The 24,949-nt window shown below is 43.3% G+C and overlaps 3 protein-coding genes across 7 annotated transcripts; 1 reads left to right on the forward strand and 2 right to left on the reverse strand.

Annotated features, from left to right (window-relative positions):
• Positions 1 to 99: 99 nt before the first annotated feature.
• Positions 100 to 8,361, reverse strand: LOC139671136 (probable 2-ketogluconate reductase). 3 transcript variants are annotated; one of them, XM_071553464.1, is made up of 8 exons: positions 8,285 to 8,361; positions 7,201 to 7,455; positions 6,459 to 6,694; positions 3,931 to 4,315; positions 2,539 to 2,710; positions 1,567 to 1,745; positions 853 to 949; positions 100 to 466 (listed from the first exon to the last, which is right to left on the reverse strand). In XM_071553464.1, the coding sequence occupies exons 3-8, from the start codon at positions 6,651 to 6,653 to the stop codon at positions 310 to 312; spliced, it is 1,185 nt and encodes a 394-aa protein (XP_071409565.1). In that variant the 5' UTR covers positions 6,654 to 6,694; positions 7,201 to 7,455; positions 8,285 to 8,361; the 3' UTR covers positions 100 to 309. The 3 variants fall into 3 exon arrangements, with proteins under 3 accessions (XP_071409565.1, XP_071409566.1, XP_071409567.1); XM_071553465.1 differs by lacking the exon at positions 8,285 to 8,361 and adding an exon at positions 8,087 to 8,102; XM_071553466.1 differs by lacking the exon at positions 6,459 to 6,694.
• Positions 7,586 to 18,021, forward strand: TXNL4A (thioredoxin like 4A). Of its 3 annotated transcripts, none has more exons than XM_071553468.1 (4): positions 7,586 to 7,622; positions 9,051 to 9,224; positions 16,064 to 16,167; positions 16,839 to 18,017. In XM_071553468.1, exons 2-4 carry the CDS (start codon positions 9,072 to 9,074, stop codon positions 17,008 to 17,010), a joined length of 429 nt encoding a protein of 142 aa, XP_071409569.1. In that variant the 5' UTR covers positions 7,586 to 7,622; positions 9,051 to 9,071; the 3' UTR covers positions 17,011 to 18,017. The 3 variants fall into 3 exon arrangements, with proteins under 3 accessions (XP_071409569.1, XP_071409568.1, XP_071409570.1); XM_071553467.1 differs by lacking the exon at positions 7,586 to 7,622 and adding an exon at positions 8,409 to 8,490 and having other exon boundaries at positions 16,839 to 18,015; XM_071553469.1 differs by lacking the exons at positions 7,586 to 7,622; positions 9,051 to 9,224 and adding an exon at positions 10,534 to 10,609 and having other exon boundaries at positions 16,839 to 18,021.
• Positions 18,022 to 20,992: 2,971 nt separating this feature from the next.
• On the reverse strand, positions 20,993 to 23,566 carry HSBP1L1 (heat shock factor binding protein 1 like 1). Its single transcript, XM_071553470.1, has 4 exons — positions 23,426 to 23,566; positions 23,185 to 23,251; positions 22,163 to 22,291; positions 20,993 to 21,380 (listed from the first exon to the last, which is right to left on the reverse strand). Exons 1-3 carry the CDS (start codon positions 23,474 to 23,476, stop codon positions 22,176 to 22,178), a joined length of 234 nt encoding a protein of 77 aa, XP_071409571.1. The 5' UTR covers positions 23,477 to 23,566; the 3' UTR covers positions 20,993 to 21,380; positions 22,163 to 22,175.
• Positions 23,567 to 24,949: the final 1,383 nt, after the last annotated feature.

Here is a 24,949-nt window from a genome sequence, read left to right on the forward strand (position 1 = left end):
CCCACATACAAATATTGTATGATTCAAGGAGATTGGAATCCAGTCTCTCACAGGGTATTCACTGAAATAACACACTGAAGATATCAGGTAACTGCTCAGTTAAAGTCTCCAAATCTCTTTTATTAGTTCTGCTTTATTTTTCAGAATTGTAAATAACGTTACAGATCAAGCCTAGTGAGATGCCTGTTTTGCAGTATTGTGACGAGCAGTGCAGGAATGGGTTGCGTTTTTTTTTAAGTTTAAAAGTGGTACTGCAAGAAATGATGCCTTCCCATTCCCATGAGATTTTGTGGTACAATCTGGCACACATCATTTGGGAAACACTTCACTGGGAATGGGTTGACCATTGAGAACAGCCAGCATATTGGCTATGGCTTCTTCTGCCATCATATGCATAGCCTGGATTGTTGCGGTTCCAATGTGAGGGGTTATGATGATGTTATTCAATTTTAATAAAGGATGATCTCTGTAAGAAACAGAACAGAATGTATTACACAGGGAGCTTACTCGGCTGCTCTGTGCTAGTTGTGAGAAACTACACCTCAGGAAACAGCAAGAGCATGTTGAGATAAAAGGACCACAAGCACAGAACCAGCAGAAAGCTGTGGGAAGCTTACTTTTCCATTTCTTTTCTCTATATTTCTTTCATTGCTTTGCCTGTCAGGCTGGCAAAGAACAGACAGATGTGGGAAAGGCCAATACTTGGTCATTTATTTATGATTGTGCAAGACAGAACAAGATTTTCCTCTTACACAGTGGGAGAATCTCCCTGGGGAGATCAAGATTATGAGCGCACCTTGCACACAGTTTAAAATATTTCAGATTAATAGAATAGGAAGCAGGTTTCTTTACCTTGGCAAAGGCTCAGGGTATGTCACGTCCAGAGCTGCAGCCCTAATAACCTTATTCTGGAGAGCTTCCACCAATGCATCTTGATCAATAACTGCACCTACATTGAAATGAAATCTTGGTATGATGAGTTAATTAACATATTTTGCGTGGGAATGGGGGAAGGTCTCAAGAGTCTAGTGAGAAAAATTAGAGGATCTTCATATTTTTAGAAAGTAGAATGCCTTTATAATAAGATTTTATTTCTTAATCTTCAATTATAGGATAATTATGGTCCATTGTGTAAGGCTTCTCTTGGCATGAGACCAGTTTCAGTCTTTTCCTCATTTTGACACTTTGTGTATTATCATAGGCAAATCATTTAATCTCTTAAGGCTTCCTACCCTTTTATCTCTGCTTTGTTCACTGAAATTTTAATCTTTCTAATATGCTTGTTCAGTGCCAACAGATCTGTCACACCATTGAGGCTTCCATTCTACATCGCTGTTTCAAATGCTACTTAGTATTTTCGCTGAAGCCCATTCATCCTCACTGATGATAAACCTTTCAGTTATTTTCACTAAACCCCCTGTCACTCATTTACAGACTGACAGCTACTTTGTGGCCCAAACAACAGAGGGATATCACACACTGAGGTTGGAGAGGGGAATGTCAACATAATCAGACCAAACACACATGAAGTGTGGAGCCACAAACAGTGATTTCAGATCATCCTACCTCGGCTGATGTTTATCAGAGTAGCACTGGGTTTCATCAGACCCAGCTCCCTTTTCCCAATCAGTTTGTGAGTCTCAGGAGTCAGGTTCACAACCAACATAACAAAGTCAGATTGCTGAAGCAAGTCCTCCATCTTTTCACAGTAGTGGGCACCAACAGCCTCCTCCTCTTCCTTTCTTCTGCAGGAAAAATGTACACACCCCCAAACTGACACAACTGCTTCTACCTGGCTTTAACAATCAATCAGCTGTAGGAGAGATCCAGAACAGCACACAGACTGAGTAGTTTAAGGAGAAGTTGAAAGGAAAAGGTGCAGATGGTGGAAGGGAGGCAGGAAGGATGTGGGTAGAAGGAGCAAGAGGCTACAGGAGTGATGGGACACTGAAGGAGTGATGTATGGAAAGCACAGAGGTGGGATTAGGTATAGGAGGTTGGGGATGTATTCAGACCCCACTCCTCTCTTCTATGGTCATACCAGTCCCTGAGGAGTCTTTTCTTGCCTGACATGTGAGTTAGAATTTGTGCTTGAAAAGCAATGAGAAGGAAGTGAAGTGTGAAAGAAAGGAAACTACAAATCTATGAGAAATTATGACCTTTGTCATTGGCTAGACTGAGGAGACTGGCTGGCTGGCTGGAACGAGCATGCTGCCAGAAGCCTGAAGAGTCTGACAGGACAGGGGACACCATGAGGGCACAAGGTCTGGTTTGCCTGGGCAACATCTTCAGAAAGGTTACATGGCCCTTATTTCAAACTTCTAGTGCTACCCAGGGCAGAGCAAGTGCAGGATGTGAGGGGTAACTCTTCCCGAGGGCAGCAGTAGGGAGCCAAAGCAAGGAAGTGGTGGCACGCTGGTGCTTCTCATGCTGCTTACAGCTGTCTCAAGTGCACAGGGAGGCTGGGGACACAGAGCAGAGCTGTGGCTTCTGTCCCTGCCCCCTGAACAATTACACACAGAAACCAGATGTTTTTACCTCCGGTTTCTGTTGTGGTACAGGATCCTCATGTTGAAGGCTCTGGCTCTCTGAGCCACTTTGTACCCAATGCTGCCCATCCCGATGATCCCAAGTGTTGCTCTGGTTACTTCTACTCCCAGCCAGTCAACAGCAAAATGCTTTGTGTCTGGAGAAATCGCAATCTGGCAGCCTGAATATAAACACATGTTGAATGGGCACAAATCAGCCATAAACATGGTTTGGGGGAAAGAAAAGTCACAGCCATAACAGCAGAGGGGTTCTGGAGCACCCCTTAAAAACATCCTTGCTAATTTTGACCAGTTCATTGAAGGGCCTGGACGGTGCCAATCCCTGCAGCCAGGGTGGAGTCAGGAATACAGCAGGGTCCTGGGTGGGTATTGTGCTGGGAGGACTGGCTTCTTAGGGATGTAACTCTTCCATGGCTGGTACGTTTCCTAGGAAGTTCAAAAATAGCTTCTTTGACACTTACCGCCCTGCAAGCATTGACTTCACTTTTTTTCAGTTGAGGTAAATCTCACTATTTCATTCCTGGATCAAAACCCAAAAGAGGTTTATTGCTTGAGTCAGGGTGAAGGCTGCAAATTTCAGCTCAGCCAGGGATCTCTGCAAGCTTTTGTACAAAGAACTTGAGGGTCAACAAGATGCAATAGTGAGAAAACATCACAGAAAAAGAGATGTTATTTCATGCTCAGGGGTGGAGGGGCAATGACAATAAGACTGTGGGTCTCTGAAGACAGAAGCAGCTTTTGTGATAGTATCTACTGACACTTTCCTTCCTCAAAAACACATTGCATAGCAAGGACATGTGAAGAAAGAAGCTCCGTGGGGAAAGGACACTAATGTTGGTGGTACAGTGTGAAATAACTTTGTCAAATGATTATCAGCTATTTCAATCCTAATGCTGATGGTCTTCAGGAAATACACTGGTTTAGACAAACCCATCCCAGAAGTAGAAAAAAAAAGGAGTTATACTAATTAGTGATGCAGAGATGGGATGTGCTTTGTACCTCCCTGTAGATCCTCATGCTTATTTAAAGGGGAAATGGAAAGTCATGACATACCATTTGGGATTCACATTGTATTCACTTTTCACACCTATAAAAAACCCATCCAGTGAACAGCCAGACAAGAACTAAGACCCAGGCATTATTGCAAACAGGGTATCACAAATGACTTTGAAGTGCATCATTTAGACAAAGGTCTTACTGTAGTCACTGTTGCCTTAAAAGGAAGATGGACGTACGAAAAGCAGATGCCTCTGAAAGCTGAAGCCTCCAAAAATTTTTCCCCATAAAAGCATCTCAGATATTGATTCAGACAGACCCTCTGTATATAGTGAAAGTGAGATATGTCAAACAAGCAGCTACCCAGGAAAACTGAAAACGTTACCTTCCACTAGTCTTCTAGCAGAGGCCAGCATCAAGGCCATTCCCATGTCTGCTGTTGGGTCTGCCACGGCATGTGGGGTGTTGGTCACTTTGACACCAAAGCTGGAGATCATTTTCAAGTCTAAGTGGTCGACTCCAACCCCAGAGTTTGCAATTACCTTTAAATTAGGCAGGCTTTCTAGAAGCTCCCGGTCAATAGTTGGCCTGTACTCAAACACGAAAACAGATTGGATTTTTTTGCTAATTTCTTCTTTGTTTTCAAGAAATTCCTTCATGGTGATAAGGTGAAAGTGTTTCCTCAAAAGCACTGCGAGGTTTTCTAGCACACCATGAGTTCCTCCTATATCCAGAATCAAAACGCCTGGCAACTCTTCTTTTGCCATGACCTGCAATAGAGGAGTAGAATAAAGGCTCGTTTGTTTAAGAGAACATGCTTAAAGGAGCAATGAGGTAGTGATCATTTAAATTCACATCTGTAAAACAGGAAACTGATGGAACTCAATACTGCTTTTAATCCACAGTCACTTGGTACTAGTGTGGTATGTTAGACAACTTCTCAGGGCTTGTACCAAATGCTGATTTAGACTATCACACCAAGGAATATCCACACTCTTAGATCAAAATCCAGTCCTACAAAGTGTTCTTTGCAAATAGTTTTATTTTAGTCCTGAATCAATATTGATTTCATACAAATCTGGTAGCTTGTCAATCTTACTTACCAATGCATTTCTATAAGCAGTGATATGGAACAGAGGCTGCTAGAAAGTTACTCGAGGTTTCTTGCCTATTGGTTATGGTTGGCAGAACTGCAGGTAGTGTAGGGTGGCACTGAGGCTCAGATGGGTCTAACAAACATCTGTCAGAAATGGGTTAGGTCTAACAAATTTGTGTGATGAAGGGCCATCCTTGGACAGCTGCTGGACCACTTGCCTTCAGTGTTTTAAACATCCAGATCTGCACCTGAATGTCTGTAAAATTTAGCACACCCATGCCCATGTGCTGAACCCGTGGGGAAGGGCACTAGAGATGATGCTGCAATTTCCAACTGACAACACAGTCCTTCAGACTAGAACCTTCTCCTGCCCTGACAGTTTTGAGCCCAGTCCTCTCTACAACACTCCTGCAAATGGACTGTATTCTGCAATACAGGGGCTTCACAGATAACCAAACATCTGATTAGAGGTGGTCCTTACTGATAAAAATGGTAGTTGAAGATTTTCTGCGTATCTTAACAATAGTTGTGCCTAATTTGTGCCTGTTTGCTGTGCTCCACTGACTTTCAGTCTTCATCCCATACTATGTCCTATACTTGGGTCTAGGAAACCTGATGTTGTGCTGACTGAATCAGCACAATTTTCCACAGCAGTATGCTGATTTATTCTGGGCACACAGTGCTGGGCAGAGATGTCCTGCTGCTTCAGTCCTCTCACAAAAGCCTTCTGTGAGTAACCAGAATTCAAGCCTGTGACAAAAAGGTGTCAGTGTAGATTGGAAGTGTTTGTCAGCTGTATTTACCCTTGTCCTGAGCAAACTCAGACTTATCCCAAGCACATCTATTAAATGCTTACAATCTTGGCAACAATAATGCTGCTTTATCCTGGCCTTGACCTGCACTTCTGCTTCTGTTCCAGTCTGCTGCTGCACATGGGCTTGAAGGGGTCTCCATGTTAGGACAGTCTGCAGTTCACCATCAGCAGTGTCTCTGATAATACTACCTAGTTCTGAACAGCAGCAAACAAAGCAATGAGAGGAACAGTGCAACCAAATTGCAAAGGAAGACTGCATTCTTAAATGTATCTTACCTGTTTGTTGCCAACTGAAGTTGTTAGCTCCATGTGGCTGGGAAAATTTTGCAAATTCCCCCAGACATGATCTGTATTTCAGAGAGTATCACACAACATGACCTTAGAAGGATAAACTAGATTCATCCTCCCAGTGAATAACACATAGAATAAAAGAGCTGATGTCATGTTGTAACAGTGTTGTCCAGCATTTTGATGATCAGAACCTGATGCTCCTGCAGCAATTTACTCAGACCAGATGGCAAGTAAAGCTTATGCTGTGAAGTGGTGGAAAACTGGACACCAGACAGATGAACTGAGTGGCAGATGCCAGTGAGGCAGCACTGTATGACACCACTTGGTTTCATCACCACTTCCTCCTCCATTACCACACACCACTCATGAAGGGCTGAGCCAGACCTGCATGTGTTGTAGCAGCACTTCCTACACTTCGCAAGCAGAAAGGTGATCCATGAGGAATCCACTAGCTTTAAACAAAACATGTGGTGCACTGGAAACAGCCTGGCTGCATGTAATGGAGCTTTTCTTTACTGTGGGCATGCTGAGCTCAACACCATTTCAGCAGTGTTTGAGGTGCATGCAAACCATTAACAGACTGCAGCACTGGTTCAAGAACTGATGTTTTGCTAGTACTGGATATAATTTTAAAAAATTATATACTGATAGCAGTAAACTAAAAACACTTAAAGGAACCTGTCAGAATAAAGGGGGCTCTCCAGATACCAACCTTGGTCTCAGCACTTATTGTTCGTCTTCCAGAACTACACAGGCATGTCCTGTACCTCTGTTTGTAAATCGTACTTCTGTGACAGCGATGTCCTTGAGAATCAATAACTTGATGAATAAATCTGTAAGCCAAATTTGACTGGCCAGACATGAGGGGAATCAGTTTCAACAGACTGAATGCTTTGCTCATGAACATAATTATTCAGTTATCAGATGTCGTGTCCAGTGTGCTAACACCTGTCAAGGATATGACAATTTTGGTTTTGGACTAATATCATCTGCAGCACCACTAACACCCTTGTTTTTAAGATGTCTCTCCTCACATTTGGTATTTACACAAGATAATGTGCTTCCATGTATGTAAACAACCCTAATCATATGTAACACAGTGATACAATGTAAATGAACTAAGTTCTGGTCCTGGCATTGCAGGGAAAACTGAAAATATGACTTAGTTTGAGACAGATGGGCAAATAAAAGGACTGCATTTCAGTATTAATTTCAGTGCTAATTGAAGCTGGCCTTACTTCATCTGTGAAGCTTGAATCACTCCGTACTTTCAGATTCTTGGCTGGCACTGCTGTAAGACTTTGGACTTGGCCAAATCACAGCAAAATAAACCTACATAATTTTTCCTAGCTCTGTTTTCAATTAAGGTCAACAGCATGCATTATCCAGGATAAATTCCTCCCAATAACGTCTCTAAAGAAGCAGACTACCAGAACAACAACCAAAACACCAACCAGGGCTGGTTTCTTTCTGACGACGTGCCTTTCCCAATTCGATCCTGCGGCAGCTGGAAGAGCCGAGCGCTCCCAGCTCCTGCTCCCGGCCGGGCACAGCCGCTCCTGCCCGGCCCCGAGCGCTTAACCCTGCCCTGCCCGGCCCGGGGCAGCTCCGGCACCGGGACCGCCGCTCGCCGCCGCCTCTGCCTCTGCTTTCGTGCAGTCAGACCAGGCTGCCTTTCCTCTCCTCTCCTGCCCTCGCCGCTGGACTTTCTAGAAAGAAGATAAAGCAAAAGGGAAGCCTTTGATAGTCTTTTGAGAGCTCTGCAATTCTGGGGCAGTTATTTGGTACAAATTCACGTTGTTCTCCACAGCTCAAGCTCCAGCTCCTGTGGATTTTTTATAGTGGAAACTGTGGTTTCCTCCCTGCCTGCTGCCAGGTAACCTTTTAAATGAGTGTACAGTGTAGAATAGTATCGCGTCCTCAGGAAGCAGAGTGGGCTGGGATGCCCTATCCCAATGGCCAGCTCGATTCAGACACCAAATACTGAAATGTGCTGGTTTCACTGCTGATCACTCACTGGAACACTTATCCAGTGTGCTCACGTACTGGGTTTCTGATTGCAAGAGAGATGGGAGAGCAATAATGGTACCCGAGTGCGGGTCCGGCCGGTTCTGGGCGATGTGTGAGCATCAGAGGGGAACACACGAACATTTTCTGTGCTGTGGGTTAATACACCGAAAAGTCTCCCACAACCAGATGGTGGATGCAGCTGCTCTCCCTGTTGCAATAGTACAGAATCATGGAACGGTTTGCGTTGGAAGGAACAGACTTCAAAGATCATCTGGTCCCATGGGCAGGGACACTCCCCACTAGACCAGGTTGCTCCAAGCCGCATCTGACCTGGCCTTGAATACTTCCAGGGCTAGGACATCCACAGCTTTTCTGGGCATATCTCCTTCATCAAATCGCCTGGAGGCACAGGAGGTTTCTTAACATCCTACCGGGTCAGCAGCCAAGACCGGGAGGTCTGGGCTCTGGTGACCCCATTTCATCCTCCCCGCGCCACCCACCAGCGGTGCCCCCGTCCCCACACCCCACCTGGGGGGCGATGCACCCCGTGTCCACGCCTTTGGATGCAGCGGGGACACGCGCCAGCTGGGAATGGGAATGCCCCGCCCTCCGGAAGCGCGTGTGTCCCGCGCCCTGTCGGCCTCGGGCGCCTTCCCATTCCCTCACTTCCGCTTCCGCTTCTCGGCCCACCGCTTCCCGCCGCCCCGTGTCTGCCAGGAAAGGAGGCCCGCGGGGTGCGCTAGGGACGGGCGGGGATGGAGGGATGGAGGGATGGGGCGGGGAGGGCTCGGTGCTGCCGTACGGCCCGGCGGGGCGGCGGCGTGGGCAGGGTCAGCCGGGGGGAAAGGACGGGCTCTCCACTCCCGGGCATCCCTGTGGGTGCCCTGGGAAGGCAGGACGGGCTGTCAGCTCCCGGTGTATCCCTGTGGGTGCTACGGGAAGGCAGGACGGGCTGTCAGATCCCGGGGGTCCCTGTGGGTGCCGCGGGAAGGCAGGACGGGCTCGCCGCTCCCGGGGATCTCTGGATCCCTGTGGGTGCCGCGGGAAGGCAGGACGGGCTGTCAGATCCCGGGGGTCCCTGTGGGTGCCGCGGGAAGGCAGGACGGGCTGTCAGATCCCGGGGGTCCCTGTGGGTGCCGCGGGAAGGCAGGACGGGCTGTCAGATCCCTGGGTCCCTGTGGGTGCCGCGGGAAGGCAGGACGGGCTCGCCGCTCCCGGGGATCTCTGCATCCCTGTGGGTGCCGCGGGAAGGCAGGACGGGCTGTCAGCTCCCGGAAATCCCTGTGTCCCGCAGGCTCGCCAGCCGCCCGCCAGGATGTCGTACATGCTGCCGCACTTGCACAATGGATGGCAGGTGGACCAGGCCATCCTGTCGGAGGAGGACCGGGTCGTGGTCATCCGCTTCGGGCACGACTGGGACCCGACGTGCATGAAGATGGATGAGGTCCTGTACAGCATCGCGGAGAAGGTAACCCGGAGCCTTCTGCGCTTTTGTGTTCCCGAGGGTGTGCTCGGAGCCCAGGGCAGACTGTGCATAACTCGGGTTCCAGCTTTAGGAGGCAGAGGAAAAGCTGTTTATTTTACTTTCCTAAGTGTCTCCTAAAGTCACGGACTGCCCTGATGATTGCATTGTTTAAAGGAGTCAAAAAAGTTCTGAAATCAAGAACGGTGCCTGTTAACAACCCATCATTTAATGAACGTCAGCACTGAAGCAGGAACAGGTGCTTGGTGGTAGAGCTGCTGTGGCTCTAGGTAGGGCAGCACTCTCACTTAGTGAAAACATACAGCAGCTTTGGGTTTCCATTTGAATAACTTGGAAAGTTACTTTCATTTTGGCTCCTACAAATGGTGAGGTGCTAAAATGTGCAGGATAGTGTTGATCTGTCAGTGTTGTTATTCTGATTGATCTGTCAGTGATAGTATTTGTAGAGACAGGTAACATTCCACTGAGTTGCATGGACTGAATTAAATTTTAGGAGCCAAACTCCAAAGCTCTTTTCAGATGGAAACTGAATGTTTGCTGACAACTGTCCGCTCACTTGAGAAAGATAGATATTGAAGAAAAATTAGACTAGTAAAACACACATTCAGCTATCATTTACCTTTTCATATATTTGCAAAAGGGATTGTATAGTGATTGATGTAGAAAATTGACAGGTCTATAAGTGAATCACAAGAAAAAAAGAAGCAAAAATATCTGAACTGCAACTGGTAACTGCGGTAGGAAAAGGCATCAGCTATCATAGCAATTGTGGAATGTTTTGGGTTGGAAGGGACCTTAAAAGATCATCTTGTTCCAACCCTCCTGCCCATGGGCAGGGACACCTTCCACTACACCAGGTTGCTCAGGCCCCCATCCAACCTGGTCGTGAACACTTGCAGGGATGGGGCAGCCACAACTTTGCTGCCTTCATATAAAATTCTCTGCATGCTTGATGGCTTGATATGGTGTTCTTTTCACAGTGTACTCCTTTTGGTGGTGCACTCCCTTGTCCTCTAATGTTATTTTTAAGTAAATTAACTTGTGTCTTGAAAATCCCCCCAATGAAAGACCGATACCTACAGCCAAATGCTAAGAAATAATAGAATACAGTAAGGAGTTGTGACATGTTTTGCTTTAGTTGTTTTGTGTTCAGTGTGGTGGGACTGTCTTAGATACTGTTAGTATGGACTTGTGGCAGGATGCTTGGCAATTTGGCAGACAAGGTGGCAGGTAAGGGTGACTGGGGGAAGAAAGAACAATGTAACTTCTTATTTAAAAATCTCCCTCTGCAGAAATGGCAAATTAAAGGGGGAGATCCTTCCTCATCCTCTTGCTTACAAGCCATGTTTGGATCTCTGCTGTTTTAAAGAGTGAGTAAAAGTTCCAATTGTACAGGTGTTTATACTGGAGAATAATACAGAATGTTAACGTGCTGTCATCGCAGTCTCCATTCAAAGACAATGTAGCCACATTTTACATTTGTTACCATGGTGCAATATTCTTTTAGACTGCAGGATATTTTTGGGTATCAGTGAAATTTATCTGTACTTTATGGTAGGGAAACAGGGTTTTTGTTTTGTTTGGATCGTTTTGGGGAAGAGGAAACTAGAATACTATATGAAAGCACAAAGATTATTTTCACTGAAATGTACTCCACTTGCAGTTGACTTTTTTTTCCCCCAGTGTTACATGAAAAAGAAGCAAAGTTTCACTGACTGTCAAAACCAATGGTAATTGTAAGATGTAACATTTTTGTTTTGTCAGCATTTCAACTGAACATATAATAATTGAGTTTCACAAATTTCCTCTTAAACACCTTTTTTCAAAATATACTTTTTTTCTTTAAAGGAAACTCACAAATATAAAACCCCATCCCCAAGTAATAGTTAAAAACCATGATTTATCTATGACTGGGTACTGTAAATCAGGTAAAAGTTGTTTTGGGTCAATGTGGGTTTAGAGATGATTGTTCAAATGTTGAGCATTTATTGAACCACAGTCAGAAGTGTGAGTATCTGTGGCTTTTCCTCAAACATCAGTTATGCCTCTGCATTTCTGCTAAGGTTACATGAAAAGTGAGAGGAAGAGAAGGTGGGGCAGCAAAAGAGTGAGCTATAGAAAAAGCATCTTGGTATTGTAGTTACTGGTGATTTTGTAATTAAAGTTGAGCAAAGCTGATCCATTTACCGATTTCTGCAGTCCAAAATTACTGGCTCTAAGCATTGCTCTTGGCAGTGTAATGTCTTTTTCTTTTCCCCTTGCAGTTTATCACCTAAACTTACAGCATAAATAGCAAGAAAAAACCACAAATATTGACAGTACAGACTTTCAAGTTTGTACTTACTCTGTTCAGTTATGCAAGTCTGCAAGTCTGCCAGCTGCCTTCAACTTGAATGATTTGTTACAAAAGCTACTCTCAGTTCCTGTATTTTTTTCCTCTGAGTTTCTTGTGCATAAAGACATCTAAAGAGGAAAAAAAATTGTTTGAAAACTGGTTAGAAAGATGAGAAGATGGAATCTTAAATCTTGTTTCAGATTTCCATAGATATTTGCTGTTTGCAATGTGGGACATGAGGTTTGCTCTTCAAGGGCAACCAAAATCTTAACGAAAACAAAGAGAATTACTCTGACAGAAATTTTCAAAAACTTCATGATTTTTGGCATTCATCACAGTCATTAATCAGTTCCATGTCAATGTCATATTGTAGGAATGCATTAGATTTTTTTTTAGAATTATGTAATTATTGAGGAAAATCAGGAGGGAGAACTTCAGAGGACAAATTATCGTCATTTCATCTGACATATGATTTTTCCTACATCTCTTTCCTGTTTGCCAGCAAAGTGTGTGGCCTTCACCAAGCCAGTATACAGAGTCTGTATCTGATGTTAAAGGTCCTATAGATTCCTCTGCTGTGTAGTCTTGAGCCATTTAGCTGAAAGGTTGAATAGTAGTCTCCAAGCAGACACAGTTTTGTGAAGTATTAAAATAGCCTGTAACTGTGGCTGGGCAATAACATACTCCTGGTTTTCCTATGTGTGTGTTGAGTAATGGAGACTGATCTCTGCAGCTGCCATAACTGGGGGGGCAGAAAAAGCCAAAACTGAAGGAAAATTGAATCCCAACCCTTGAAAGCAAGTCATAAAATTGTGAATCCATGTTGCTTTGACTTAGTTGCTTACTCTTTGACTTAGTTTCCTACTCTGTCCTGTTCCCTTGGTCAGCAGCTACCATGGCCTGGTAAGACACAGGAAGTTTTGGATTGAAAGACAGATAAAGGAAGTCAGTGTCAGAAATAAATAGTATCTGTCTCTTTTTTCTGCTGAAAATGCTTTTATCTTCAGGTGTTGAACAGGTGAGGTGCTGTCCAAAAGGAGTTCTCTTAACTAGAGTTTTGGGTTTGTGTTTTGCAAAAAGCAGCAGACTTACTGCAAAAAATTTCCTATGTTTAGTGTATGGTACGAGGTTAAGTCCTTTCAGAATAAACTTGTGTTATTACATGTTCAGCTTCTAAAATACCACAAGATTTTTTGCATATTGTCTGTACAGTAAAATTTTGGTTTACAACAACAGCCTCAGTGTAGTCCCAATTGTTACAACGGCAACTACTTTCATTTATTGTGGTCTGCTCGCTCGGAGTTGTATTTAATTCTTGTTCTGAGGTCTCCATACAGTATCCTCACTCATAACTCAAAAGTCAGGAAAAAAACTTGTTAACAAGCACGGTCTTGACAGGATAGCAAAGCTTTTTTCTATATAGGAATGTAGTTTTTGAACTGGTAACTCTGTCTGAGCAATGGACTCACATCCCAACGGGTGGAGGTCGACCTTTGGTTTGTCTCCACATGCTCAGCTCAAGTGTGGATCAGCTCCTGCATCCATATCAGCCTGAATCCATAAATACCTCAATTGGTTTTGTTTAAATTGAAGCCTAAGCCAAAGCTTTGTGAATTAGACCTGGCTGTGTGTGAGGCCAGCTCAGCTGCTGCTCTGTGCTGCTGCTGTCCTGGCTGAGACAGTAAGTGCTTCTTCAGGCTGTAAAACTGGTCAGCACTGCAGAGAGAAACACTTGAGTAAATCTACAGGGCTTGTCTCATCTTCATACAAAATGCCTCTTGGTGACAAGCTTGTCCAGCCTGGCCTGGCCTCTGAATGGTAGATGTGGCCACTGTGGTGCTTCTGCAGGACCCTCTCCTTATTTATCCCCTTACCCATGTTTTTATCTGGTTCCTTCTTGGGCCTGAATCCCAACCTGTTGCTGCCACATGCACTGGAGTGCCAGGCCCATGTCATGGGTAGCCTTGGCAGCAGCCAGTGCCAAACTCAACAAAACATGCCCTTATTCAGTGGGCTTGCAGGCTGAGTCATTTTGGAGCAGTCACTGTCAGATTAGGAATGAGGAAAGTGAGAGGTAAAGAGCAGAGCCATTCCTAAAGTTGTGAATTCAAAAGTTGAGAGTCCAGCCTTAAGGTCTGCTTTAGATTTCATACAAGCTTTTCAGCAGGCAACTGCCAGCAGTTTCACTTGTATAAAAGTAGGAAGGAGAGAAGGGAGATTCAGTTAATGTCTTGGATATTTGGGTTATGGTGGCAAATTGCACAATGCCGTGCAAAGGTGGTTTGAGTGATCCAGTCCTTTTCAGTAAGATTTATATAATAACTTAATTAAGACTTGAATAGTCTCTCTTTTATGAATCTTAGGCTGTTGATGTTCAATACTAGTGACAAGCATTTCTGGTTCTGCAACAGCTCAACTAAACAAAATGTGTATAATATAAAACGAACTTTCAAAGCTTTTTTGCTCCAGTACTATCTGCAGTACACAGTTCTTGGAAATAAAATTTTGATTTGGCAGTGCTTTCATAGTGGTGTACTGGTACAACATGTGATCTCCTTGGACTATTCTAGCTGAACAAAACAGGTCTTAAGAATGTTTTGTTAGTGCTAAAGTTATTTTCTATTCTTCAAATGAAATAATCATTCAAAGATTGTTTGCTTTGTCAAAATTGCTGAATGTGTTGTAGAAATTTCCCCACATGGCAAAGGTGTGCTGCTCATGCTAAAAACCCAGAAAGGTGGAAGTAGAAATTATAAAATGAATACAGCTTTTCAGGTGTTTTATTTTTTAAAAAAGTACCTAATTCCCCCCAACTGCCTTTTGCCTGCTAAGGAGAACCAGGGAGTAACTTCAGTCACTTCTCAGCTAAATTGTTGACTCTGAACATCCCATTAAGCTTCTTAGAAGCCTTTAATGTAAAATTGAAATGGGCTTGAAGGATCTTTCAGAGGTTTGGATATTATGACTAACTTGAGTTTATAAGGCTTTACCTCTTGCCTGATTTAGAACCTGGTTTAAATGGGATGCTTTCCTTTGGTTACTGACTGATCTAGGACTGTAACTGACTCCATAAAAGCACAGTAAAAACTACTTAAGTGCTGTTACGCTCCAGAAGACATTTTACTTCCTTTGGTAGCAGAACTTACTTACATCTTTGAAGTGTGATTACTTTTTATAATTTTGAAACTGTCTTGAAGTAGAAGTCCATTAAAAATTATTTACAATGTGCTTCTGGGTTTTTTTGCAAAGAAACATCTCCCTGCTTTCTCAGTTAAAGTGCCTGCTAAGATGTCTAAGTACGGGGTACACAAATATACTGTATTTTTCTTGTACAAACTAATACTGTTTTGTGAACTAAAATAAAACACTGTTCCATGAAACAGATATAATACTCATCACAGCATTTCCAGACTTTTGATAGCAAAATTAACAAGTGGGAAGTACTGTCACAAACAGCGAGTTTGTCATAGAGCTTAGACCATGTGTGTGAACCCCAGGCTGGTAATTCTGCATAGTCAAATGGGAAGGACCAAACCTGTGTTACCTTGTAACTAAGGGTGGAGAGGCACAGTGGGGCAGTCATGGTATGATGCAGGAGCATTTGATAATATACCTTATAGTTAAAGGTTTGTGTGAATTTGACTCCTGACTTATAACCTTATGCATGTGTGTTAATTTCTACTGTACACATATGAGCTGTTTAGAAACCAAAACCTCCCCTAATTCCACATAAGCTCAAATATGTTACACCTAAGAAACAAAAATGTGACGTAGTTTTCTTGCAGGAATGAAGGCATTAACTATGACATCAAAGGGGAGGGATTCTTGTGCATTTAACTGAGTAACTCTGAGAAACAAAATCTGGTTTTGCCAGACTTGCCCAGAGAAAAGCTTCTCATCAAGGTCATTCATTTCATTAGCAATTACACTTTTAAGCTCCTTTAGCTTTGCACCTCTCAAAAAAGACTAACTTTTTTTTTATTAAATTATCAGTTTTATTTTAATTTAGTGAGTCTTGTTAGACAAATTGGATGTTATAGAGGGGGGAAAATGCTTTGAGTCAGGCACCAGGGCATTGTAGATCATTAATTTTCTGAAGTCTATAAGCAGCTGATGACAGAGGCAGAATGTGTCAGCTTGGATTGCACAAAGCAGTTATTCTGCTTGTTTAGGCTGTGCATGTCACAGTGAGGTCTCAGTGCTATATAAAGGGCATTTGTCTCTCTGGATGTTGATTTAGCATATTGTCTTTCCACTTGATACTGGATGTGAAATGAGCATCTTGGCTATATTTAAAAATATTTCCCATGTTAATTGGTCCTATTAGTTAAAAATAAAAGCAAGGCTGTTTATTGTGATTTTATGACTTAATAATTTAGAACATAAATGTTACAATAACAAAAGCTTATGTCTTTTAATTGGTAATACAAATAGAGAAAGGTTTGGTAATGTATATATTGCTTTTGTATTTCCTTTTTCTTCTGTTTAGGTTAAAAACTTTGCTGTTATTTATCTTGTGGATATCACTGAAGTACCAGACTTCAACAAGATGTACGAGTTGTACGATCCCTGTACTGTCATGTTTTTCTTCAGGTACATGATGGTTCTAGACTGTAACTCATTTAAATGTTTTGTTTGTTACATACAGTGTCTTAGTAAATAATTGCCACATGCATATGAGCATACTGATGCTTATATTTTCATATCTCTACAAAAGAGTAAACTGATTAAATAGGAAAATGGCTTGGTTTCCAATTAGCCTGGTAACAGTGTTTGATAAGAGTACAAATTGGTGATAGTGAGAGCTTCTTTTATTATGCAGTAGTTTTGTTTTAAACCTCAAACAGAAGATGAACAGAATGCTGTAGTAATATGGCAGGCAAGCTTGTCAAACTTGCTTTAAGGTCTTTTTGGAATTAAGGCTGTTGTTGTTGATGAGATAAAATGTTCTACTGACAAGCATGGAAGTCTCTCTGAAGATAAACAGTAGTGGGAAAAAATACAAACAGTGAGGAATATGCTGAAGGATAATTGCACTGAGTGGCCATCTTGGGGGCATGTTTGCAGTCCTTATTGCTTTGGAAACTGGCAGTAAAATGTCAGCTTGAGTCACAGGAGTGAATACTCTTTCTTGGATGCTTATTTTGAAAGCCTCTTTATATTAAAGGGCTTCTTTTGCATCCTAAGCATTTTTTGGGGAATACAAAGTTTCTTTTTGAAATGCAACACCATATTAACTTTGCTTTTTTTCTTTCTCTTTAAAGGAATAAACACATCATGATTGATTTAGGTACAGGTAATAACAACAAGATCAACTGGGCAATGGAAGATAAGCAAGAGATGATTGACATTATAGAAACCGTTTATAGAGGAGCCCGCAAAGGTCGAGGGTTGGTGGTGTCACCAAAAGATTATTCCACTAAATACAGATACTGACGTTTCTTTGGGCTGCCTTTTTTTTCAACCCTACATCCACTTAAATTTATTATTGTGTATGTGTACATATATGTATATTAAAAGAAAAATACCCTACAAATCCTTGAACTTTGAGCATAATTTGAATTATTTAAAAGTTTTGAATTCTGTTTGAAAAGTAGAAGACTTGAAGTCTGTAACTGTCTTGACTGCAGTAATATTGTAGCTGAATTTTGGGGGTTTGTTTTTTAATGACTACTCTTTGTTTTCCTTTTGGTATTATGCATTTTTGTACACAGAAAGCCTGTTTGCAGAAAAACATTTCAACTGTTTTTGTCTGCTTTTGTTACACAAATATCCAGGAAAACTATAGTTTTTTTAAAAGAATAAATTGAGGTCCATTTACTTACTTTAATTTTTTTCAGCTAATTAAATTTGTGAATGAAAACAGATGTAAATGGATGCAAATCCACCGTGTTAAGATGAAGGCTTATCACTTTCCTCAGGATTTCCTTGTGTGGCATATTAGTCTTATGTATCCACTAAAAATGGGAATAAAACACCAAGTTGCATTTATTAATATTTAGCAAAAGTCAGATAATTAATATTTGACACAACTCAGAGAAAACATCTGCCATGACTTTGCACACCACCAGCCCCCCGTTGGCTTAACTGACTTGTGGCAATGGGCTCCTTTTTCATGGTGGTTGTGCACACAGTAGGCAATTTGAAGTACTTGGTAGGTTCACAGAGCCAAAGCGTAATTGCAGTTCCAAGCTGGCTGCAGAGCCAGCAGCTGAGAAACCATGAGCTGTGCCTTCTGTTGCTTGCCCTCAGTTTCTCTGATGGTTTACTAAAATGCATCTATACTCGGGAGACTTGGATTGGATTCCACTGGGGCATGGCTCTTGAAATTCCATTTGCATTTCTGACAATTTCTGTGGTAAAGAGGTTAGTGTAGTGTGGGAGTTTGTTTGGTTTTTAAAATGGTACATGTGTATTTACAAGATTAATTAAAAACCAAGCTGGGATATGCAGAAATATCTGTACTTTTTGGTCCAGTTTGTGACAAGACAAAGCAGAATAGGCTTTTTTACCATCAAGTGTACTTTAGAGGATTTAGAATGAGCCACAGAAGTAAAACACAGGGATCCAAATTTCTGCTGAAGTTGATCTGGTTTATGTTTATGGTGGGTTGCCCTTGTGTGGACCCCAGGTGCCCACCCAGCCGCTCTATCACCCCCTTTCCCTGCTGGACGTGGGAGAAAAGAAAATGGAAAATACTCGTAGGTTGAGATAAGGCAGTTTACTAAAGCAAAAGTGAAAGTTTGCATGCACACAAGCCAAGAGAGGAAAAAAAAGTTTATTCTACTTCCCATTAGCAAGCATTCCCCCACTTCCCAGGAAGCGGCGCTTCAGCATGTGTAGCGGTTCTCTGGAAGGCAAACATTGCAAAATAAATGCCACCCCTTCCTCCTCTTTTCCTTAGCTCCTATTTCTGAGCTGACTTTATATTGTATGGAATATCCCTTTGGTTAGTGTGGATCAGCTGGCCTCGCTGTGTCCCTGCCCAGGATCTTGCCCTCGACTGGGGAAGGAATGTTACAGTGCTGATGCTGCGCTCAGCAGTGGCCAAAACACTGGTGTGTTATCAACACCATTCTAGCTACCAATGCAAAGCACAGCACTGTGAGGGCTGGTGTGGGGAAATGAACTCCATCTCAGGCAAGCCCAGTGCAATTGTGGTGTTTAATTTTGGATTCGTAGATTTTGGAAGGAACCACCAAACTCAAGTCACAGCAGGTCCCATTTGGTCAAGTTGTCCAGGACTGTGTCCAGTGTTGAGTATCATAGTTGGACTAGATGGTCCTGAAGGTCCTTTCCAACCATGATGATTCTCTTAAGGATGGAGATTCTTCAGCCTTTCTGGAAGGCCTATTCTGCTGCTTGAGCACCTTCATAGTAGGAGAAGATGTTCCTTGTATCCAGCTGGAATTTTCTGTTTCAGCTTGTCTAAAATAACTCGTGTAAAACACTTCCAAGAGTCCTAATTGTTCCCCATGTGCTACCATGTGGCAGTTGTTGGCAGCAGAAAGCCATATTTTTTTCTAAAGGCTGAACTGACAGAATTCCAGAATTCTCTCAAACCCTTGTATGCTTTGTAGTCCACCATGTCTTGGTGGCTTTCTTTTTTAACTCCCTCACAATGGATTTCTTGCCTTTGAACTTCATGAGTTTCTCCAGCCTGTCTTCCAGCATATCAACCACTCCCTGCAGTGTGACAGTGCTTGCAAGTCTACACTGACTGAAGCACTGACTGAGATAATTTCTTTATATCACTGAAGGCTGTAGTAGATGCATTTATTCTTCATTAGCCGAGGTATTTACCTGGCAACGCTTCAGTTTCTGCATTTATGGTAAAAGGTTTCCATTACATTTCAAACTAAATCTTTCCTGCAGAGTGCAAGTGTTTTGGTGTACAACAACTTTACAGTTAGTGCTGATGTCCTGTTTTATCTGACTCTACCGTGTCTTCTTCAGGACATGTGTAGTAACTAGAATTCCTCATTTATCTCAAAGCCTTCTGTCTCAGTTTTAAAAAAAATAAAAAACCAAGATGTCTGTCAGGGAAAGTGAGGAATCTTCTTAGACTAGAGAGAACCTCCCTCCTTGAGCCACCACAACCTTTGAAATTAAGAGGCTTCAGCCCAAAAATGTGGAAAAACTGCAATAGTTCTTTACTACAAATATATAGAACAAAAAGAACAAGCGACAACACTAACCACAACTTCTAAACACTTAAGTCCTACTTTGCCTTTTGGTGAGTTGCACCCACATACAGTGGGCAAGGGTGGGGTGTTGATGTGACCCCCACCAGTGTCGTGCTGAGGTGGGTAAAACCAATCCAAAAACATGTGCCCGCCTGAGCAGGCCAGGTCCTGGACCAAAAAAAACAAGGAAGCACCCCCCAAGAAAATAAAACCCAAAAGAACTAGCCAGCCCCCACCCCTTTTTTTTTTCTTTTTTTTTTCCTCCCCTCTTTTGCTGGTGCCTCAGCCGAAGCCATGCAGGTAAAAGAACTGAGTCCCCCCATGGACTCAGGGCATAGGCAAAAGAAACAAAAAGGAAGCTCCCACCTCTGCAGGGAAGCTACAGCGTTTCAGTAGAAAAGCCACTGAAATCCGAGCTAGAAACAACGAACTCTTGATGGTTTGTGTCTCCCCAGCAGAAACCTGCCTTACCCCATGCCTGGCTATGGGTCAGTATGAAACATTCACCCAAAAGTTTGAAATTGTAACACCTTCAAAATAAACTCATCAGAACGGCTAATGTTGTATGTATGGCCAAACTTCTCAAAGGAAGATTTGGTAAGGGCTCTGCCCATGTGGGTGTGCCCTTCCACCCTGCGCAGTGGATGTTTTAGGTGAGGCATAGCGTGCGCAGAACTGGCCCCACCGTTTAACTCCTAAGGTTCATCTGCCATGGCCGAGCGAGCTTGGACAGTGACAGTGAAGTCCTCGGGTCTGTCACAGCACCCGGTACTAACCGGGGCTGACCCTGCTGAGCATCCGAGATCTGACAGGATGGGATGGCAGGGAGGCATTGAACTGCCAGGGGATGGTCCCTACTGAGACTCGAACTTGGGTCCTTGGGATTCAGAGTCCGCAGTGCTCTCCATTACACCACGGGACTGCCCATGGCTAATGTTAAAGACCTGAAACTGGCACAATATGCAAACCTGGGTGATGTTACCGCACCGGTGTGCGCGGCTTCGGGTGGGCTTGTGAAAAGAAAAACAACTGAGCAGCTGCACTCTGCAAATACTGCCACTTCTTTTAGTGCAGAATCGTTTATATTCATTTGACCTCTGAAGTTTTGCAAAGGTACCTTTGTAGTGACATCAAATAAAGTGCATTTAGTGATATGAAACATTTAAAGCAGCAACAAAATGCCACATGCAAATACAGTTTTGGAATAGAATAATCTTGGTATTCTGAGAACGTTAAAGCTAAAAAGCAGTAAAGAAATTTTATTATTTTAATATTATTAAAATAAATATATTTTCATACATTGAAAAAATTTGTGATTGGATAAGTTCACTACATAGAATATAGTTTTCTATCCAAAATAGTAGTTTCGCCTTCTCTGAAACAAACAGTTCTTTTTTGGATCCAGGAAACACAGTGCCCCATTTAGATGAATAAACCTAGCATTCCACTTTTTTTCCTGGGGCAGTAGTTTAAACAAAAACTTTTGAGATTCTATCATGACATGATGCAAACATGTTTGTTTTCCTTTTACATTTTTTTGTCAATGTTACGCTGACTGTAAACTCCTGGAGTCAGTACAGTGCTGTTCTGCCTTTTTCTTGAACACATCCTCATTTCGTGCTGCAAAGAAACAGTGAGTAAGTAGGTTAGTTATTTAATTATTCATTAATATGATTCAGCATGAAAATAGGAAGATCTCTGTAGAGTTAAATACATCTTTGTGGATTGTCTTTCTGTATTTCTGAAAATTATTTCATAGTTTATCATGAGAAAGGCATCAGAATGAGTAGAAGCCTAAATTACTTCAGAATATTTACAGACATTCCTGCCTTTCACTTGGGTAAGCAGTCTCAATGACAAGGATAATTGATGTGTCCCAATGAATCAGGAAAGTGCAACAACAGGAGGACAACATCACTTGCATCCACAGGACATGGAAGCAAGGCTGGCTCATAAATACTCAGAGTGCATACAAAAGGTGTGCTCTGCACCATGCTGGGAAGTTGAAGCAGGTTTAAAAGCACATGTACAGAGATTTATACCAGTGAGAATCCTCAGCCAGCTGGGTTAGCATCCCTGAGGGACAGGCATGGTGGGCAGGAGTGCTTTAAGCCACACACATTTCATCACAAAACGACAGCCTCAGTTTACATACCCAGGGTTAGTTTGCACTACCCCCCTTGTACATGGCACTCAGCTGAGACACAAGCAGCAAGATGCAGTTCTTTTGGAGAAGTGGTAGCATTTTTTGGTGCTTGGCGAAAAGAAATCCAAGATAATTTTAAATATATTTTTTAAAAGTACACTTTCAAATCTAAGTAAATGCAGGAATGATTGAATATGTGAACATGATTTTCATGTTAATTCCAGCCCATCATTCAAAATCAAGTGGAAATACATACAATATAGAAAATCTTAATGAAGTTTCTTTATTCTCAACTCTTCATCAGTGTTCTCTTCTATCCCAGCCTCTGTCATCAGGTCAGCAACACGCTTCTCAAGGTCATTGATGCGCTCACCCATTTCTTCCAGTAAAAAGTTAAAGATAACTTAATTATAAATAAGAATTCTATAATTTTATAGATTTTTTTCATCTGTAAGAAAAACAAGCAGCCTTTTTTCATATGTCTCAGCATCTTACTTAGGGGTGTTTAATGCAAGATGATATCCAAGCTTGTATTGTTACAAGACAATCCCACTTTCTCTTGCAACAGGTAAGCACTCAAGTTCTTAATACCAAAAGCCTTCGTGTATAACCATGAGCGAGCTGGAGTATTTTCTGTCTAAAACAGTGTTTTCTTTCTAAGGAACGATTTTAGGTAATACCATACAGTCAAACCTACACAGTCAGAATATGAATGCTCTAAAACATTATTATTCTCTTACCCTAAAGCAACTGCTTCCTGGATGTTCAGTTTCAGAAAAAAACAGAAAATGTAATAAATGTGCAGTTTCAGAAAGCAGAGGTGGTTTCTGTAAGTACATCAAATCAGAGAGCTCAGAACCCCTTCAGGCCATAATTTCCATTTTTGAAGGCTCACCTTGCTCTGTTCAGGAGGCCAACACCTGTTTTTAAACCAACACGTGGTTGATTTGAATTTTGAAGATAGTTACTTTTTTTAATGTACCTTCAGAATCTTTACACATACTTTGATACTTGTTTGAAAGCAAGAATTGCCGCCCGGAACCTACTTTGAGACTTGCAGTAAAACCTTTCTTGGCACTTCTTTCTTTAGGAAAGGGGTAAATAAACGCGCAACGCAGTTTCTACATCACAGGTGTTTCACAACGCCGATCCCTGTGCTTTAATTTGATACTTAGGAAAGAACTGCATCCGGATGTTAAAAGCAAAGCTCCCTCCCCACCGCCCCCAGAAGCCGAAATGCCCCTGCGGGGCAGGAACCCCGCGTTCCACAGAGGATATTTCTCAGCGTTAACTTGTCCGTCAGAGCTTGGAAATTCTCCTGCAGCCGGTAGAGCAGCTGGTCCGCCTGCGGGGGGAGTGAGGGCAGCGAACGGGGCAGGCGGCGGCCCCGGCGCTGCCCGCCCTGGGGTCCTCCGTGAGAGCGGCCCGGCCCAGCCCGGCCCAGCCCAGCCCGGCCCAGCCCAGCCCGGCCCAGCCCGACCCGACCCAGCCCGGCCCGGCCCGGCCCGGCCCTGCTCACCAGCTGCGGCAGCTCCACCGCTCCCCCCGGCTCTGCCGCCGCCGCCGCCATCGCCTCCGGCCCGCGCTGCGAACCCCGGCCCTCGGCCCGCCTCCCGGGGCGATCCCGATCCCCAGCCCGCCTCCCGAGGCGATCCTGACCCTGATCCTTAGCCCCTGCCCTCGGCCCGCCTCCCGCGGCAATCCCGATCCCCGACCCTCGGCCCGCCTTCCGGTGCGATCCCGATCCCGGTGCGATCCTGATCCTGATCCCAATCCCCAGCTCTGGCCCCCGCCCCGCCCGCAGCCGGGAGGAGAAGGAGGAGGAGAAGGAGGAGGAGGAGGGAGGGCTGCGGGAGATGGAGGAGGGCTGCGGAAGGCAGGAGGGCTGCGGGAGATGGAGGAGGGCTGCGGAAGGCAGGAGGGCTGCGGGAGATGGAGGAGGGCGCGCCGCGGGCGCTCCGGGTTAGCCGGACAGTTCTTGCACAAACATTGCTGTATTTGCCGCAGAAATGGTAATTCGGCGCAATAACTAAATAAGGATGCCGCTGTGATCTTCAAAGGCCTTACGATTTCATAGATTTGGTAGTTGGTTGGTTTTGTTTGGTTGTTTTAAAGGTTTGATTGCTTTTCTCCGTGTAATCAGTCTTGTAATACGGAGTAAATATTGTAAAAATACCGTGGTGGTTGAAGTTCCTTGCACCCAGTGTGGAGTGAGGCATCACCGAAGGATCAGCAGGAATCACGCCTCTTACAGCATGTAGGTCATCCCTGTGCTTTTGGGCTGCAAAGCATAAAAATCTCCTGGTGCATCTGCTGCAGAGGTGTCCTGTTCTTCATGCAGGTGAACTGAGTGCTGGAACTGTTGCCTGATGTAAATGAAGAGGTTTTCAGTTTACTGTGCCTATATGGTTAGGGGTGTATCACTGTTGGGTAATAGATTTCCTTAGTCGATTACTTTATAGATATGCCAAACATGTGCCTTCATCCACAAAAACTTTCTGAGTTAGGAGTAACCTCAGTTGCTGGAAAAATTGCCTCCTGTAAGCCTACCATTTAATAAACTTAATTGTTTTCCTTCTTGAACTTCCCCACCTCATTTGGGAGGATGTGTTAATCTCTGAGGTGAATTTCTGGCATCAAAGCCAACCTCCGCATTGCTGCATTCCCATAATTGTGGCTTTCCAATGTACATCCTGATCTTCCACTCTGTCAGGCTCTCCTCTTTGACTTTCTCATTGAGAAAGAAAAACCAAGTTTTGCAGAGCTTGAGTGCTCTAGAAAGCTTCTATATAAAACAATTTGAACAATATTATGCATATAGATATGCTTTGCTTTTGTACATAGCCACCAGCTGCAACCAAATAGCTTTTTTATTGTGTTGCATTAAGTAATAAGAAAGAGTTGCTGCTGCTTACCTATTTATTTGTTGCTAATAAATCTTCTTTCCCCTAAGGCTATGTAGCAGACCTGTACTATTTTTGCATTTTTACTTCTGATAATAGCCAGTCTTCCTGGTTTTCCCTCCTTCCAGAACAGCTACAAA

The sequence above is a fragment of the Pithys albifrons genome, chromosome 4 (genome assembly GCF_047495875.1).
Source record: "Pithys albifrons albifrons isolate INPA30051 chromosome 4, PitAlb_v1, whole genome shotgun sequence".
NCBI classification, from domain to species: domain Eukaryota; kingdom Metazoa; phylum Chordata; class Aves; order Passeriformes; family Thamnophilidae; genus Pithys; species Pithys albifrons.